This window comes from Carcharodon carcharias, chromosome 3, assembly GCF_017639515.1.
Source record: "Carcharodon carcharias isolate sCarCar2 chromosome 3, sCarCar2.pri, whole genome shotgun sequence".
NCBI classification, from domain to species: domain Eukaryota; kingdom Metazoa; phylum Chordata; class Chondrichthyes; order Lamniformes; family Lamnidae; genus Carcharodon; species Carcharodon carcharias.
Window position 1 is genome coordinate 102,499,251 of NC_054469.1, and position 19,605 is coordinate 102,518,855.

At 42.2% G+C, this 19,605-nt stretch overlaps 1 protein-coding gene across 2 annotated transcripts in view; it reads left to right on the forward strand.

The window, feature by feature from the left end:
• stx17 (syntaxin 17) overlaps positions 1-19,605 on the forward strand; it is a 102,845-nt gene that overhangs the window by 12,522 nt on the left and 70,718 nt on the right. For both annotated transcript variants that reach the window (XM_041183626.1, XM_041183627.1), the window contains exon 2: positions 9,831-9,995. In XM_041183626.1, the coding sequence (XP_041039560.1) occupies positions 9,873-9,995 (123 nt within the window). In that variant the 5' untranslated portion in view covers positions 9,831-9,872. The remainder of the gene's footprint in view (positions 1-9,830; positions 9,996-19,605) is intronic.

The following is a 19,605-nucleotide window of genomic DNA, read 5'->3' on the forward strand; positions in this document are numbered from 1 at the left end:
CCGACCTCCTCTCTTAATAAACTTTGGTTCATCCAAAACGCTGCTGTTGATTTCCTATCCTGCTTGCTGTGACTCCTGTTTTCGTTGAATTACAATGGCTCTTGGTCCTTCAAATTTCACCCTTGTTTCTAAATCCTTCATTGCTTTGTCCTTCCCAATCTCTGTAACCAGCTTACATTTTCCCTCAAATCCTCTGATTGTCTGCCTCTAGTTTCTCATGCATCTTCCTGCTGCCACCCACCATTGACAATCATGTCTTCAGCTGCCTATGCTTTAGAGTTCTCTCTTAAAGCTCTCCATTTCTCTCTTCTCCTTAAAACTCACCTCTTTCATCTATCTTTCAATTATTCCCTGCCTGTCTTTCTTTCTCAGGCTTGATGTTCAATTTTTTGATTACCTTCTAATGAAGTGATTTGGAATTTCCAGTTACATTAAAGGCTCTCAAGAAATGCGAGGTATTGCTGTGAATGTAGCGACTAACTACTAATATCTGGAATCATTAGAATCAAAGTCAGATGGAGAGATGCATTAACTAACTACTTTGTTTGACATAACATGACAACCACCATCAGGAGGTTCAGTATTGGGGAGTGCATAAAATACAGAGGGTAAACATTTACTGACTGAGTCTAAATCATCATAGGCACAAAAATAGCTCAAGTGCATCACAGTATCTCAGCAAAAGCTGGATTCTCTTTAATTGTGGTACAATAGAGTTACATTCAATATCTAACATTACCATACACATTGTTAGGTAAAGTTTACAGTTCATATTTACTGTATTGCTGATAAGTCTTTCGATTCCTGTGGGATATAAGTCCAGTGACACAGTCTTGTCCATTTAGCAAATCAGTTAGCTGTCTGGCTTTGGTTGTTTAACTTCCCCTTGGATAATCAGCTTCATTCTTGGTGAGTTGTTGTATGTAGCACTTCTCTGGTTATTTTTGGTCATCTCATCCTAGCCTAACTAACTTCACACATACATTGTATAGTTATATGCTTACTTTAGTCTCTGTATACTGGGAGTTGTAATTTGTGATGCACATTACAAGTTCACTTTTATCAGATTAATCTCACACCATTATTAATCTTTATTCATAACAATTTTGCAGTTAGGAGACTTAATTTTCTAAGCTCTTTACAAGTATTCCTAGCATTCTTTCTTCCAAATCTTCTGTTTTAGGTGTGTCAAGGAAGATCGATTAGTAGCTTTAGCTTAACAAGGTTAATCCTCTTTCAGGGAACACCATTATTAGCATCCATCCAAGGTAATTCATTCTCTCACTTGGATCCGTTTAAAGGTGTCATTCAATTTGGACAACCATGTCAAGGACCTCGGATGGCCCGCTACTACTCCTACCCAAAATCCATAAACAGGACTGTCCTGGCAGACCGATCGTGTCAGCCTGTTCCTGCCCCACGGAATTCATTTCTCGCTATCTTGACTTCCATCCGTGATTCCTCTGACAGCCTACATCAATCAACAATTTCCAGCTCCCTGGCCCCAACTGCCTCCTCTTCACCATGGACGTCCAATCCCTCTACACTTCCATCTCCCACCGGGATGGTCTGATGGCTCTCCGCTTCTTCCTCGAATAGAGGCCCGAACAATCCCCATCCGCCACTACTCTCCTCCGTCTGGCTGAACTTGTTCTCACACGGAACAATTTCTCCTTAAACTCCTCTCACTTCCTCCAAATAAAAGGCGTGGCTATGGGTACCCGCATGGGCCCCAGTTATGCCTGTCTCTTTATGGGGTATGTGGAACATTCCTTCTTCCAGTCCTATTCCGGCCCCCTCCCACAACTCTTTCTCTGGTACATTGATGATTGCTTCGGTGCTGCTTCATGCTCTCATCTGGACCTGGAAAAATTTATTAATTTTGCTTCCAATTTCCACCCCTCCATCATTTTCACATAGTCCATCTTTGATACTTCCCTTCCCTTCCTCTCTGTCTCAATTTCTGGTGATAGACCGTCCACCAATATTCATTACAAGCCCACCGACTCCCACAGCTACCTCAACTACAGCTCCTCACACCCCGCTTCCTGTAAGGACTCTATCCCATTCTCTCAGTTCCTTTGCCTCCGTCGTATCTGTTCTGATGATGCCACTTTCAAAAACAGTTCCTCTGACATGTCTTCCTTCTTCCTTAACCGAGGTTTTCCACCCATGGTGGTTGACAGGGCCCTCAATCGTGTCCGGCCCATCTCCCGCGCATCTGCGCTCACACCTTCCTCTCCCTCCCAGAACCATGATAGGGTTACCCTTGTCCTCACTTATCACCCCACAAGTCTCCGCATTCAAAGGATCATCCTCCGCCATTTCCGCCAACTCCAGCATGATGCCACCACCAAACACATCTTCCCTTCACCCCCGCTGGCGCATTCTGCAGGGATCGTTCCCTCTGGGACACCCTGGTCCACTCCTCCATCACGCCCTACACTTCAACGCCCTCCCACGGCACCTTCCCATGCAACCGCAGAAAGTGTAACACCTGCCCCTTTACTTCCCCTCTGCCCACCATCCAAAGGCCCAAACAGTCCTTTCAAGTAAAGCAGCATTTCACTTGCACTTCCCTCAATTTAGTTTACTGCATTCGTTGCTCCCAAACGCGGTTTCCTCTACATTGGAGAGACCAAACGCAGACGGGGTGACCGCTTTGCAGAACACCTTCGGACTGTCCGCAGCATCACCGAGACCTTCCTGTCGCTTGCCATTTCAACAGTCCACCCTACTCTCATGCCCACATGTCCGTCCTTGGCCTGCTGCATTGTTCCTGTGAAGCTCTACGCAAACTGGAGGAACAGCACCTCATCTTCCGACTAGACACTTTACAGCCTTCCGGACTGAATATGGAGTTCAACAATTTTAGATCATGAGCTCTTTCCTCCATCCCCACCCCCTTTCCGATCCCCCCTTTTTTTCCAATAATTTATATAGATTTTTCTTTTCCCATCTATTTCCATTAATTTTAAATGTATTTCCATCTATTGTTTTATCTCTACCTTTTAGCCCATTTCGATCCCTTCCCTTCACCCCACCCCACCCCCACTAGGGCTATCTGTACCTTGCTCGTTCTGCTTTCTACCCTTAAAATGCACATTCCTTAGATAATATCACCACCTTCAACACCTCTTTGTCCTTTTGTCTATGACATCTTTTGGCTATCTCCACCTACCACTGGCCTTCTATCCAGCTCCACCTGTCCCACCCACAGCCCCCCCCCCCCCCCCCCCCCCCGCCCCCCCCCAAAGCTTATATTTCACCTCTCTTCTACTTTTATTTCGTTCTGTTGAAGAGTCATTTGGACTCAAAATGTTAACTGTGTTCCTGTCCGCAGATGCTGCCAGACCTGCTGAGTTTTTCTAGGTATTTTTGTTTTTGTTACATTCGGACTCAAAACGTTAGCTGTGCTGCTATCCGCAGATGCTGCCAGACCTGCTGAGTTGTTCGAGGTAATTTTGTTTTTATTTTGGATTTCCAGCATCTGCAGTTTTTTGCTTTTATTTTTATTTTTATTTTTGTTTTGGATTTCCAGCATCCACAGTTTTTTGCTTTTATGTCAAGGACTACTATAGTCATGCTTTAATTAGTTTGACAAATACCAAACTTCTGATAAGATGCCTCATACCTTTCTGCTCTTCTAGTGTCAGAATCAAAGTAAGGAGCCAGCCTGATATAAACAAGACTTTGTCATTCTCTTATCTAATCAGATGGTTCAACCCATTCATATTGGTAACCATGACGAAGCTAGCACAGCCAACTTCAGGCCTCTAATTAAGAACATCTGGTGTTCACACAGAGTCCATTGTTTGTCTCAACTCTCCCAGTCTTATTCCAATATTAACTATTTTGCTTTTCCCTGAATTCAGCGGTATGGTTTAGAAGGCCACTTCTTCTATACAACTGTCTATATTGGGATAAATTTGACAGCGTCATTGAATGTCGAAGCCAAAAAAGGACCTTTCTTTACATTAAAGGACAATAATCTTGCAGGGTAATTTTGACAGCATCAAATGACATATTAGATGATCCTGTTCAGAAAATAATTTGTATATGTAAGTCAAATCCCCATGCATTGAGGAAGGAACTGGTGGCTCTTTGGCTTGCAAGTTTCTTCTCCAGTGAAGCTCAATGCAAGCTGGAGGAACAGCACCTCATCTTCCAGCTAGGCATTTGTCAGCCTGTTGGACTTAATATTGAGTTCAACTACTTCAGATCATGAACTCTCTCTTCCATCCCCACCCCCTTTCTGATCCCCTTTTTTCGAATTATTTATATTTTTAAAACATAATTTTCTTTTCCCACCTATTACCATTATTTTTAAATGTATATAAAAACAAAAAGACTGCGGATGCTGGAAATCCAAAACAAAAACAGAATTACCTGGAAAAACTCAGCAGGTCTGGCAGCATCGGCGGAGAAGAAAAGAATTGACGTTTCGAGTCCTCATGACCCTTCGACAGAACTTGAGTTCGAGTCCAAGAAAGAGTTGAAATATAAGCTGGTTTAAGGTGTGTGTGTGGGGGGGCGGAGAGATAGAGAGAGAGAGAGAGGTGGAGAGGGGGGGGGTGTGGTTGTAGGGACAAACTATCACTGCTTGTTTGTCCCTACAACCACACCCCCCCCCACCTCTCTCTCTCTCTATCTCTCCGCCCCCCACACACACACCTTAAACCAGCTTATATTTCAACTCTTTCTTGGACTCGAACTCAAGTTCTGTCGAAGGGTCATGAGGACTCGAAACGTCAACTCTTTTCTTCTCCGCCGATGCTGCCAGACCTGCTGAGTTTTTCCAGGTAATTCTGTTTTTATTTTTAAATGTATTCCCATCTATTGTTTCATCTCCACCTTTTAGACTATTTCGATCCCTGGCCCCCACCCCACCCCCACTCAGGCTGTCACTTGCTCGTCCTGCTTTCTACCCTTAATGTCATCATTAGCACCTTTCTTAGCTAATATCACCACCGTCAACACCCCTTTGTCTTTTTGTCTATGACATCTTTGGCAGTCTCTTCTTTGCCTCCACCTATCACTGGACCTCTATCCAGCTCTACCTGTCCCACTCCCTTCAACCAGCTTATATTTCACCTCATTTCTATTTCAGTTCTGATGAAGACTCATACGGACTCGAAATGTTAACTGTATTCCTGTCCGCAGATGCTGTCAGACCTGCTGAGTTTTTCCAGCTATTTTTATTTTTATTTCAGACTTCCAGCATCCGCAGTATTTTGCTTTGATTTTAGTTCCTTCTCTGCATTTGCTTCCAACACTTGCTTCTCGTCTGGCTTGTATGCGACTCTTTTGTTGCCACCTTCTCAAAGTTACAAAATTGTCCATGGGGTGTGTGACACCTGCTGATGATAGCTGATAAGAATGAGGCCAGTGGGCAGGCTTCTTTGGGGCCCTATCTGTTCCTCCAGGCCTACAAATAGAAGGAGGACATTGAATCACAGAATGAATTAGTGCAGAAGGAAGCCATTTGGCCTATTGTATCTGAGCTGGCACTTTGGTAGAGCTATCCAATCAGTCCTACTCCCTTATGTTGTTACGTTGATTGCAAGAGACACAGTCAAACAGTGCTGGGATTGTAGTATGCTATGTGTAATATTTTTATGGTTAACTGCATGCTTTTTTATGAGTGAGTAGGGGAGAACAAAGATAAGATGGTACTATCCTCAGCTTGTAGGAGCCTTCAGTTTCACCTTCTCTTCTCAGCCTTCCCTTAGCCCCTGGTGTCCAGCATGGTCTTTTTAAAGAGTGTCAATGGCTTGAAATTTCTGAGGACAAGTTTGTGTCTGACCTTTTGTTATGTGCATTCTGTTAGCTTAGACTTGAGACTTTGCAGGTTTGAAGAGCATGTACAATGACTCACTTTTGCCGATCATGCAGTCCGTATCACTAGATGAACATTCTTCATGCAGCTAGGTGTATTGGATGTTCAGCATGAAGTCCCCTATAGATTTCAGTGTTGCAATAGTTTCTGTTGTAAATTGCAGTGTGCATTTTTGTCCTTGATGCTGCTAGCATTTGAACATTTCGAGGAAGGCAAGATTTATGAATTCTTTGGATAGCGCAGGTATAAAAGTGTAAATGGTTCCCAGAAAACACTTGGTGGCATGAGGTTTCAGAGAGGCCCTTGATATCGAAAACTGTTAAATGGTCCTCATTATTTTTTTTCTTCAGGTCTGCCTGCACATTTGGAGCCAGGCCACCTGGTCATTGCTGACAACACTCAGTCTGATAATTATCTGCTGCCAGGCTAGTTGTACCAGTTTGTAAGGTGGGGACTGCTCTTCAGTAATAGCCAGTGGCTGCTGGAGCTCTTGAAGTGACAGGTTGTGAATTTTGTGCAAACCCTTTCAGGTTGCCCAATGTGCGGGTGGGATGTCATACAGTAGATGTAATATGAGCCATAAATGACCACATATGCAGCTGGTGGAAGTATCTGCCCTGCACCATTTATCCCCAATTTGCATGCAATTGGGAAATTTTTGTCTATAGGTATGTATGCAGGCAATGAACATTTCATTGAACCAACTTGGGAGCCAGGTACACAGATTATTAAAATGTTATGAACAGGTTTTTTTAAAAATAATTTATGGGATGTGGGCATTGCTAGCTGGGCCAATATTTATTGCCCATCCCTAATTGCCCTTGAGAAGGTGGCAGTGAGCTGCCTTTTTGAATCGCTACAGTATGTGGTATTGGTACACCCTCAGTGCTGCTAGGGACGGAGTTCCAGGATTTCAACAGTGGAGAACTGGCAATATATTTCTAAGTCAGGATGGTGAGTGGTTTGTCAGGGAACTTTCAGGTGGTGGTGTCTACTGCCCTTGTCCTCCTAGATGGTAGCGGTCGATGGTTTGGAATGTGCTGTCTAAAGAGGCTTAGTGAGTTCCTGCAGGTGCATCTTGTAGATGGTAGACACTGCTGGCACTGTGCGTTGGTGGTGAACGGAGTTAACGTTTGTGCATGGGGTGCCAATCAAGCAGGTTGCTTTGTCCTGGATGGTGTCAAGCTTCTTCAGTGTTATTGGAGCTGTACTCATCCAGGCAAATGCAGCTACAACAGCTCTCAAGGTATAGAAGTAATCAAAAGGTTTAATGGAGTGCTGGCCTTCATATCTAGACGGCTAAATTACAAGAGGATAGAAGTCCTGCTTCAGCTATACTTAGCCCTGGTTAGTCACACCTGGAGTACTTTGAGCAGTCAGGACACCACACATTAGGAAGGATATATTGTCCTTGGAGGGAGCACAAAACTACTACAGTGATACCTGGAGTCCAAGAGTTAAAATACAAGGAGAGATTAAACAAATCGAGTTATATTCCCTTGAATTTAGAAGGTTAAGGGGTTACTTGATTGCAGTGTTCAAGATGTTATGGGGACTAGATAGTGTAAATTGAGAGAAAGTATTTCCGCTAGCTGGGGACTAGAGTGCATTGTCTAAGAGTTAGAGCCAGAGCTTTCAGGTGTGAAATTAGGAAACACTTCTACACACAAAGGATGGTAGAAGTTTGGAACTCTCTTTCACAAATGGCAATTGATACTAGATACATAGCAATTCTTGAATTTGAGATTGGTAGTTTTTTTTTATCCGAAGTGTAATGAGAAATACGAGGCAAAATTGCATATATGGAGTTAGGTTTCAGATCAGCCATGATCTCATTGAGTTGCTAGCAGAGTGGGCTTGAGGGACGAAATGGTGCACTCCTATTCCTATGTTCCAGCTTTCAAACAAACTTTCCTACTAGTCAAAAGGAAATGAAATATGTTGAACCTTAACTATTGATTAAAGGAATTACATTAGAAGAGAATTTACTCTCTGCCTGTAGAAATTGAATTGCTTAAAATCTTTAAGTAAAAAAATAAAAAATTGACTCCATGTGCACTGATCAACAATTCTTTGTTTAATTCTGGTTTCCTAATGCTTTAAGTAACTGAAAGCAAAATGCAAGCAGGGGATTTCCCTCCGATGAGACAGAAACTTTATGTGGGAGAAAGGCCCAGACCACAACTTGCTCTCCATAAATGCTTTTCTATAGGATCTGTTTATAGACATAGGACAAAAGATAGGCTAGCACAACTGTGCGTTGGTGTGCTGTTGAGCTGTATCACGGAGAAAGAATATAACTTTACACCCACGATTCCCCCTGTGGAAAGTTCACAGTCTTGGCTGGGCTGCTTTGAGAAGATGTCAAATGAAGGTTGAGTCTCAAATTTCCTGTGCATTTGCATCAAGAGACATGCACAATCAAGACATGAAGACCTGATGTAAAACATTGAGAAAACCAGGGTATAAGTGTATTACGAATGTAATTATGCCAGGATCAAACTTCCCCAATCTTTTTCATCCGCCTATTGATTCTTGTGCCCTAATGCATATTGGCATTAGTATAATGGCTTTTTCCCTGTGCTAAAGAACCATACACATGATTCTTCTGCAAGTACACTATTTTACAATGGGTGTAAAATTCAGTCCAGAATTTTAGGTTCGGCAAGAAATTGAAGCATGCCCAGTTGCATGTTCTTAAACATGCTGTGCCTAATGTGGATTAATGATTGTTAAATAGTTCAAACAATTTTTGCATGTAAAGCAGGATATATGGTGCGAGTTGCACACTTACCTCAGGCTCCAATTTTGCTGATTTCCTCTTGTTTATGCCGAATTTTAAGTTGCAGCACTGAACTAATGGGATTGGTAGAATATTTGGGCATGAATTGATTTGGTAAAATGGATGTACAAGCAGGTACATTTTCAGATGTGTCATCCCAATCATACCCTCTCAGGAAATTCCACTTCTTTACAATTAATCTTATATCTACATCCCTTCAACTGTTAGAAGTAGCATGTTACACAACGCTTTGCAAGAGGCCTGGGAGAAAATCATTTGCTTTGTTGAGAGAAATGATATGTAGCGCAAGATGACCTAAAAGGGAATTTTAAAAAGAGTAGAAAAGATGAAATGATAACAACAATGGTTCTCTGTAACAAAATGCTTCTGCAATACCAGGTTAGAGTTTTGATATGAAAGGGATTTAAAATTGGATCATTCTTTGGGCTAAGGCTAAACCACATTCAAACCAGCAACGGCGCAAATGTGTTTTTAGGTCAGTGCAAAATAATTTAAGATTGATAGATCATCTATAGCATTGCTCGTGGATAATTCAGGGTGTGAAGTGCAATTTCTGATGTTTACCATAGTCCTACTCCAGCCTAGACCAAATAACTGTTCACCCATCTGGGTAAGACAGCAAATTTACTGAAGCATTACATCATGATTGGCATAAAAATGTATGCATTTTTAATGAAGGGAATTTGACGGAAAAAAATGGCAAAACTAGTGTGGCTGACGTAGTAATCATTTATTTCTCAGTACAAGAATTATTATTATTGTGCAGTATTTATTATGTAGGAGCAATTTTATGGATGTCCTATTGCATTCGTATAAATTTTCAAATGACCAACTCGGTGTAAAAAGAAATTGAGAGAGCACAATGAGGTTGTGCTTATGAACTTCCAAGGAAGTATTTTTATTTGCAACCAATATTTGAGGTGATGGGGAGCAGGGTTAGAATAGGCTTATATCAGCAGTTTTACATGAACGGAAAATTATATTTCCTTAAAAGTATCGTGATCTTTAAAACATCAATGTGTTGAATATCTTGCAATATTTTGTTAAAGAAGTTATTTATAAAAATCATCATTTAACACCTGTTTTACTTATTAGACTTCAAACTTCATGGTGAAAGGAAGAGCTTCTGAAAGACCTTGCACTATCAGTTTTTTTCCTTTGAACCAATGTTTTTAATCTTGAATGAAGGTCCAGATGTGTGAAAGACCCGAATAGCTGTATGGAAACAGCATGGCAGAAGATCCTGCAAAATTGAACATTCGACGATTGGAACCAGCTATCCAGAAATTTGTTAAAGTTGCAATCCCAACAGATTTGGAACGGCTCCAAAAGCACCAGATAAATATTGAGAAGGTTTGTGGGATTTATGTCAATATTGATGTGCTGTATATGTTTTCATGGTCAGTGGTACATACTTGGAATAAAATATTTACAATATTGCTGAAAAAGAGACATGCTGTCGAAGCTTTCTTTCTTGCACTCATCAGGATAGAGGTAAGAATGCCAAATTTCAAAGGGAGCAACGATTTATAGTGCATGAGAAAAGGGTGCTGATAGGTTGGCAAGTTGACTCTGATTACTTAAGGCGTTGCCATGGAGAATGCACCAGGGAACAATTGTCCCCCAATCTTTTGTTTAATTTAAAATGGCACAATACCTGGACATTCCCTCTCCATGGAAATGCCTTGACCAATCAGAGTTAGCACAAGATGTTTAAAATCATAAAAGGATTCAATAGGGTAAATATTTCCTCTGGTGGCAAAATCAAGAAAAATAGAGCGTAATCTTAAAATTAGAGCTCGGCTATTTAGGAGTCTAGTCACACCATGTGTTGTGGAACTCCCTTCCTGAAAAGGTTGTGTATGCTGGGTCAATTAAAATTTTCAATGACAGTAATTCTCCAATTATATTAGGTAAAGTCATCAAAGAATATGGATCAGAGCTGTGTAAATGGAGTTGAGCCAGTGACCAATTCCTGTTTCTATGGGATCTTCTCTGTTAAGTTTTCCGACCTTATAATTGTTCTGTACTGTGGCACTTGATCCTCCATCTAATTTTATTAATTGTATTTAAATTAAGGCTCATTTTATACTTTTAAAAAGTAATAAGTCAAGCAGTCCAATTGTTTCTTTCCAGTCCAGTTGTTATATTTTGCTTGCATTTGTCAGCACAAAATACCAGACTTAAGTGAACTCTACTATCAATCTCATTCTACACTTGATGTCTGGACCAATGGAAAGCAAATTGCAAAGGTTTTCTCAAAATCATCAAATTCATTTGAAACCTCTATCTGGAAAATACAAAAATTAACTGCCCTCTGTGACGGTTCACCTCCTGATTATTGTAAATTCGAAACTGCAGTTGGATTTAGACACAGGCTGCTCAGTAATTGTAATCAACCACTGAGCTACCTGCAGATACAGAAATGGCTTGCTAGTTCTGATCAGGTTAAGGATCGAAGATAATGGAGTGTTACTGAATTGCAGTTATTGTTGTGAAATGGTAAGTCTTTAACACTGATGGGCTCAGCCATTGTAGTAAATAGCATGCAGGACTGTATTTTTCTAAAATTTAATATGACTTATGTAGTGTTGTAGGTTGTAAAGCAGTGTCATTCATTTCATTTCACAATTCTAAAAGCTCTTGACATAGCCTATTCATATTAAAAATAAGGCCTGTATTTTTATTCTTTATCAGTGTACCTGCTTGTTTTCAGATAGGGTATTGTTGTTACATCCAATATTGTGTGCATCTTGGGTGTAGTGGGCATGAATCTGTTCAGTTTCTTTGTACAGCAAATAATCAGGATGTACTGCAGCCATCACTGTCTGATTTTAGGATTCCAAGGATGTAAACTTGGCTTGGGCATGCAATTTGGGGTCCAAAATGTAAATTGAGCTGAATACCATCTTATGCACGCCCAGCTACCAAAGCATGTATAGTGTGCAGAGTGCAGACAGATTGTGCAATGCAGATTTGACACCAGTGATGCCATTTGGGAGCACAACTCTCCAGGTGATACCATCTCTTAACATCATACCTCCCAGGATTCCCCACCGATCGTATCTAAAGGCATTGTCAACTACTACTAGTTATTGTTACGAAAGAAGGAAATAGCAACACCTTCTGTGAGCTGGCCTGCACAACCACGACAACCAATGGCTACAGTAGCTTGGCAACAGGTGCCAATGCCGAAAACATCAGCCTGTATCGTCAGTTGGTAGCTTCATGTGTGGTGCTTATGGCAAAACCTGCTCCTCAAGGATTGGCCTTCACAGCCATCAGCAAAGATGCACCAAATGAAGACACCCCACTAAATGATTTACATGTCCACCATCTCTCATATATGGAAGAATACCAACAAGAAGTAACTACATGCAGGTTCGTGTGTGTCAACTGTGGCTCAGGTGGCAGCACTTCCCCTTCTGAGTCACAAGGTTCCAGGTTCGAGTCCCATCCAGGACTTGAACACAAAAATCAAAGCTGACAAGCCAGTGCAGTACTGAGGGGGTGCTGCACAATTGGAGGTGCCGTCTTTTAGATGAGACATTAGACCAAGGCCCCATCTGCCCCTTCAGGTGGATGTAAAATATCATATTGAGAATGCATCAGAGTTGAGTGAGTTAGAATCAAATGTTGGCAGAAAAAACAGTGGCTGAACAATGGGCCACCTTAAGAGAAAAAGTATTGCAGGCAAGGTCAAGGTATATTGCCTTGAAGGGGAAAGGAAGGACAAATAAATCCAGAGCGTCCTGGATAATGAGAGAGAGGTAAAGATGAAAAAGAATTGCGCGTGCCTGTGACTGGTATCAGGTAGAAAATACAATGGAGAATCAGGCTGAATATAGAAGGACCGGGGGGAAGTGAAGAAACTAATAAAGCAAGGAGAGAGCATGAAAGGAGGCTTTCAGCTAACATAAAAGGGAATCCAAAGGTCTTCTATAAGCATGTAAATAATAAAAGGGTGGTAACAGATTAAGGCCGATTAGGGACAAAAGCGGGGATTTGCATGTAGAGGCTGGAGAAATAGCGGAGGTATTGAACGAATACCTTGCATCTGTCTTTACAAAGGAAGAACTTGCTACCCAGGCCGAAGTGAGAGAGGAGGTAACTGGTACACTAGAAGAATTTAAAATCGAAAGGAAGGAGGTGTTGGAAAGGCTATCTTTACTTAAAATAGGTAAGGTATCAGTGCCGGATGAGACGCATCCAAGGATACTGAGAGAAGTGAGAGTGGAAATTGCAGAGGCTCTAGTGATAATCTTCCAATCTTCCTTGGACACAGGGAAGGTGCCAGAGGACTGGAGAACTGCGAATGTTACACCTTTGTTCAAAAAAAGGGGTGCAAGGATAAAGCTGGGCAACTACAGGCCAGTCAGTTTGACTTCAGTGGTAGGGAAACTTCTGGAAACTATAATACGGGATAAAATCAATAATCACTTAGACAAGTGCAGGATAATTAAGAAAGCCAGCATGGATTCATTAAGGATAAACCATGTTTAACTAACTCGCTGGAGTTTTTTTGAGGAGGTAACAGAAGGTTGATAAAAGAAACTTTGCTGATGTGGCGTATATGGATTTTCAAAGGGCATTTGATACAGTGCCTTACAACAGACTTGTGAGCAAAATTCTAGGTCATGGAATAAAAAGGAATGTAAGCACTTGGATAAGAAATTGGCTGAATGACAGGCAACAGAATGTAGTGATAAATGGTTGTTTTTCAGATTGGGGGAAGGTTTGTAGTGGAGTTCCTCAGGGGTCAGTGTTGGGACCCTTGCTCTTCCTGATATATATTAATGACCTAGACTGTGGTATGCAAGGCATGATTTCAAAAGTTGGAGATATGAAGATTGGAAATGTTGTCAACTGTGATGGGGATAGTCTTGAAATTCAAAAGGACATAGACATGTTGGTGGATTGGGCAGACAAGTGGCGGTTGAAGTTCAATGCAAAGAAGTGTGAGGTTATTCATTTGGCAGGAAAGATATGGTGAGACAGTATAAAATAAAGGGAGTGCCTCTAATGGAGGTGCAGGAACAGAGGGACCTCGGTGTATACATTACATAGGTCATTGAAGGTGGCAGGGCATGTTGAGAGAGCAGTTAATAAAGCATGTAGTATCTTAGGCTTTATCAATAGGGGCACTGAGTACAAGATTGAGGAGGTCATGTTGAACTTGTATAAGACACTAATTTGGCCTAATTTGGAGTACTGCATCCAGTTTTGGGCGCCATACTTGAGGAAGGATACGAAGGCATTGGAGAAAGTACAGAGGAGATTCACAAAAATGATTCCCGGGATGGAGAACTGTAGCTATGAAGATAGATTGGAGAGGTTAGGACTGTTTTTTTTTAGAGAAAAGAAGGCTTAGAGGAAACTTGATAAAGGTATTCAAGAACTTGAGGGGTATGGACAGGGTAAATAGTGAGAAACTGCTCCCACTCAAGAGAACATCAAAAACTAGAGAGCACAGATTCAAAATAATTGGCAAAAGGAGTAAATGTGATGTAAGGAAAAATTTTTTCACCCAGAGTGTGGTTGGAGTCTGGAACAAACTTTCTGAAGGGGTGATAGAGGCAGGTTCGATTGAGGTATTCAAAAGGGAATTGGATTGCTACCTGAAAAGAGAGTGTGTGCAAAGTTGCAGGGATAAGGCAGGGGAGTGGGATTATGTGGAATGTTGAGCCAGTGCAGACTCAGTGGGCTGAATGGCCTCCTTCTGCACTGTAATGATACTGTGATACTATTTTGAAAAAGAGCTGTTATCCCCAGTTACCTCTCAGTATTACCAAAAGCAGATTGTCTTGTCATTATTACATTGCTGTTTGTGGTAGCTTGCTGCGTGCAAGTGGCTGCCCTTTTTCCTAAATTACTACGGTGACTATACTTCAAATGAACTTCATTGTCTGTAAAGCACTTTGAGACATCCAGTGATCCTGATAAGTGCTATATAGAACACCACCACCTGGAAGTTCCCATCCAAGTCACTCACATTCCTGACTTGGAAATATATCACCGTTCCTTCACTGTTGCTGGGTCAAAATCCTGAAACTCCCTCCCTAACAGCACTGTGGGTGTACCTAAACCACATGGACTGCAGAGGTTCAAGGAGGCAGCTCACCATCTTCTCAGGGGCAACTAGGGATGGGCAATAAATGCTGGCCCAACAAGCAAAGCCCACATCCTGTGAATTAATTTTAAAAAGTCTTTCTTTCTTTTAGTTACTGGATGATTTCTTCTAGGTATTGGTACATCACTACAAGCATTTGGTGCTTTCTGCAAAATTCTAGAGGGAGTGGTGTAGCAGGTGCTGAAGGTTATTTTGCTGACTTCAAGGCTTCTACATGAACCATTTGCTCTGCAGCATGGGGTGACTTGTAGGCCTTCTCCTTGGAATAGAACATTACAGTGAGAATGATCAGAGGCATGTAGAACAGGACATGCTGCTGGTAGAGAAAGGAGAGGAAGAAGGGCTATTAGTCTGAGGCTGTACCTACTACAGGTGTTCAGGGAGCAATTCTCCTACTTGAACCTCAGCAGGAAGCAATGTGAGATATCTGCACTTCACTAAGGAGGCCCTCACTGAAATTTGCCAAATGCTGTAGCAACAGAACAGGGCAAAGACCATATTACCAGTGGTTGTGAAGGTGATTGTGTCAATTAACTTTTATGAACGGGGCTGGCTCCTTCCAGGCTGGAACTGGATATATTAGCAACATCCCAAGTTTGCCACCTACTTGTTATATAAGGAAGGTCACCAAGACTCTATTCAAAGAGAGCTAAATACATTTCATTTCCTAATACAAAAGCAAAATACTGTGGTTTCTGGATATAAAATGGAGCACAAAGGAAATACTTAGCATGTCAGACAGCATCTGTGGAGACAGAAACAAAGTTAATGTTTCAGATCTATGACTTTTGATCAGAACTGGAAAAGTTAGAAATATAATAGATTTGAAGCAAGGAAAGGTCTTGGAGGGAGGGGTAAGAACAAAGGGAAGGTCTGTGATCAGGTGGAAGGCAGCACAGGTTAAGTGACAGAAGGGATGAATGTGCAAGGCAAAAGGACATGGTAATGGAGCAAGTAAAGAAACAAAAAAAAAGTTCTAGATGAGATGTAAGTGGGAATCGCAGAATCATGACCAATAGCTGCCATCCAACCAAATGAGGGGAGAGGTTATGACTGAGATAGTTGAACTCAATGTTGAATCCACAAGGTAGTAAATGCCTAATCATAAGATATGGTGCTTTTTCTTGAGCTTATGTTGAGCTTCCTTGGAACAGTGTAGGGGGTTGAGGACAAGGAGGTCAGAGGTGGAGTAATGTGGAAAATTAAAATGACAAGTGACTGAAAACTCAGCGTTATGCTTGCGGTAACCCAGTCTGCATTTGGTCTTCCCAACGTAGAGCAGATTGCATTGTGAGCAGCGAATGCAGTATACTAAATTGAAAGAAGTACAAGTAAATTGCTTTTCATCTGGAAGAATTGTTTGGAGTCTTGGATGATAGGAAGGGAGGATGTAAAAGGACAGGTGATGTATTTTGACCAGGGTATTGTGGAGGGGATGTTCTCTTCAGAATGCTGAAAGGGGAGGGAAAAATGTTATTGAAGGTGGCACCATCTTGGAAGTTGTGGAAATATTGCAGGATGAACCATTGAATATGGAAGCTGGTATAGTGGAAGGTGAGGAGAACCTAATGGTGGTTCTGGGAGGAAGGGAAGGAACTGAGAGCAAATGTGCAGGATATGGAATGGACTCAGCCAAGGGGCTGAATTGTTGTTTGCGGAAAAAGGAAGACATATTGGAAACACTGGTGTGGAAGGAACTATCAGAACAGATGTGACGGAAGCAAGGTGGGACAAAATGCTGTCAAGGTAACGGAGTCACTGGGCTTATAATGATGTTTAGTCAACAGTCTATCCCCAGGATTTTTTTTATTCTTTACTGGGATGTGGGCATTGCTGGCAAGGCCAGCATTTGTTGCCCATCCCTGATTGTCCTTGAGAAGGCAGCAGTGAGCTGCCTTCTTGAACTGCTGCAGTCCATCTGGTGTAGGTACATCCACAGTGCTGTTAGAAAGGGAGCTCCAGGATTTTGATCCAGCAACAGTGAAGGAATAGCGATATAGTTCCAAGTCAGAATGGTTTGTGGCTTGGAGGGGAACTTGCAGCTGGTGGTGTTCCCATGTGTCTACTGCCTTTGTCCTGGGTGGTAGAGGTTGGGGTTTGGAAGGTGCTGTTGCTTGATGAGTTGCTACAGTTCAACTTGTATATAGTACACACTGCTACCACTGTGCGTCAGTGGTGGAAGAAGTAAATGTTTAAGTTGGTGGATGCAGTGTCGATCAAGCAGGCTGCTCTGTCCTGGATGGTTTGAGCTTTTTGAGTGTCGTTGGAGCTGCACTCATCCAGGCAAGTAAAAAAAAATTCCATCACATTGCTGGCCAGAGGAGGAGGTCCAGACTGAAGGAGGATTCTGAAGATGAAGGTGACAAAACAGCTTAGCGTTGTGCCAAGCTTGAAATTCATTGAGAATGAAAGGGTATGTAGCTTTTGTTGAGGAGTGATCATCACCATCAACACCCTGAAGATTACCATTGACCAGAAACTGAACTGGACCAGCTATATAAATACTGTGGCTACAAGAGCAGGTCAGAGACTGGGAATTCTGCAGCAAGTAACTCACTTCCTGACTCTCCAAAGCCTGCCCACCATCTACAAGGCACAAGTCAGGAATGTGATGGAATACACTCCACTTGCCTGGATGAGGGCAGCTCCAACACCATGCAAGAAACTCAACACCATCCAGAACAAAGCAATCTGTTTGATTGGCACCCCATCCAGCACCTTAAATGTTCTCTCCCTCCACCACTGATGCACTGATGCATGGGGGCAGCAGTGAGTGCCAATTACAAGATGCACTGCAGCAATTCAACAAGGCTCCTTCGACAGCAGCTTCCAAACCTGTAGCCTCTACCACATAAGGACAAGGGCAGCAGATAGATGGGAACACCACTACCTGCAAGTTCCCCTCCAAGTCACACACCATCCTGACATGGAACTATATCGCCGCTGCTTCACTGTCACTGCATCAAAATCCTGGAACTCCCTCCCTACCAATACTGTGGATGTACCTACACCACATTGATTGCAGTGGGTTAAGAAGGTGACTCACTACCAACTTCTCAAGGGCATAGGCAATAAATGTTGGCCTAGCCACCAATGCCGACATCCTGTGAAAAAATAAATTTTAAAAAATCATTTGAAGTCAGAGGAAAAGGTCGGAGGGTTTAGTGAAAGCATGGCACGAAATTAAATTGGAAGAAGGGATTGGGGCAGGGGAAAGGGAAGGATATGGAGCACCACTGATATCTTTTGTTTCTTGTCCTACCACCATTTCCTTTTGCATTGTACTATCAACCCTTTTGTTAATTAATCCCTCCTGCTTTCCAACTGTCATACTCTCCCTTTTGTTCTCCCTGCGACCGCCCCGCTCTGTGCTTGTGGCTTGTGCTCCATGGAATCACTGCCACTTCCCTGTGATCGGGCCTCAGCAATCATAGTAGTCTGTTGGTGGATTTATTGCTGCGCTGCTGTTACCCCCTGAAAGCCCCTTTTGAACGGTGGTATCAACAGCCATAATTACAGCAGTCTGAGCTTACATGGCAGCAAGCTAATCTTAAATGACTTCAGTCTGAGTTTTGACAGCAGCACTCAGACTTCTGCTGGAAGCTGCTTGTGCTGCAGTGGCAGTTGAGACATTGATTATCAGATGCTGCTTCATGGTTGAGACCACAAGTGTACACATGGAGTTGGCCACCATTTTCATCTGGGAAATGAGGTGCTTCAAGCTCTGTGAAAAACCCTGTGCTGAGCTGGTGCTGAATTCCAGCATGCTTCTTGACATGAACCACAGGCTTCCTAATGCACCAAGCATTTTGTTGTGTATATCCATCAACCACCTTCTGTAGCCTGCCTCATCGAAGAGCTCAACTTTGCAGCAGAATTCATGTCAGACCAAGTCATCCAGTGAACTGAAATCTGGATCCTGCCCTGACTCTAGGCCACTCATACCCATTGTCTCACCATGTCAGATCCTGGCTCTAATCTAACTTCTATGATACATGCAGTGTCAGGATCTGAGCTAGTGGCTGCAAGTGTGAAAGCAAGTGATGGTGTGTCTTATTCATCACTCTTCTTGCTGTTTCTCCACTGCCTGACCAGGTTGCACTTCTTGGATATCTGAAAGAAGAAAGGTGGGGGGGGAGTTAGAGGTGCAGGCTTACCTCATCATACACCAGTTTGTAAATCAGAAGAGATTGTAGGATGAAGAAGAAGTGGATATAAGAAGGAGGATTAGATATGAGGACACTGCCACAAGCTTTTAGAATTCTTCCTTCAAAGGTCTCACTGCCACACCTTGGAGTTAAATCTCAGCCCCAAAAGCTGTTAGCAATTGAATCTGAGCCTTCAGACTGCGTTACTGCCCTTCCTCCCCACAACAGGTACTTCCAGTAATGACTGAGTTAATACATTCAGCAGGAGTTGGGTAAATGATGAAAACTTGAATTAAGACATTATTTTGCAAAACTCAATTAAGTAATTAAAATGATAGCTTGCAGAAACTCTACCACAGATCTCTTGAATAATTTCCGAGGGGTCTGCGATCAGATTAACAAAATGTATTAATGTGTAGAGGAAGATTAATGCCATGTTATGGTTATGAACGGTTATTTTTTAAATTTATCATCAGGACACTATTTAAACAAGTATTTAGTTGGAGTTTGTATAAAAAAATAAATGAGTTTTTCCTATAATCTTGCATTAATCTGTCTCTTTCTTTCCTTTAACCCTATCCTGTTTCCTGTGAGTGTCCTGTGTATTGACAATCCTCCACAGATTTACCAGTAGGAACAGGATTGTGAATACTTAATCAGAACACTCTCTGTGAATAAGGTAACT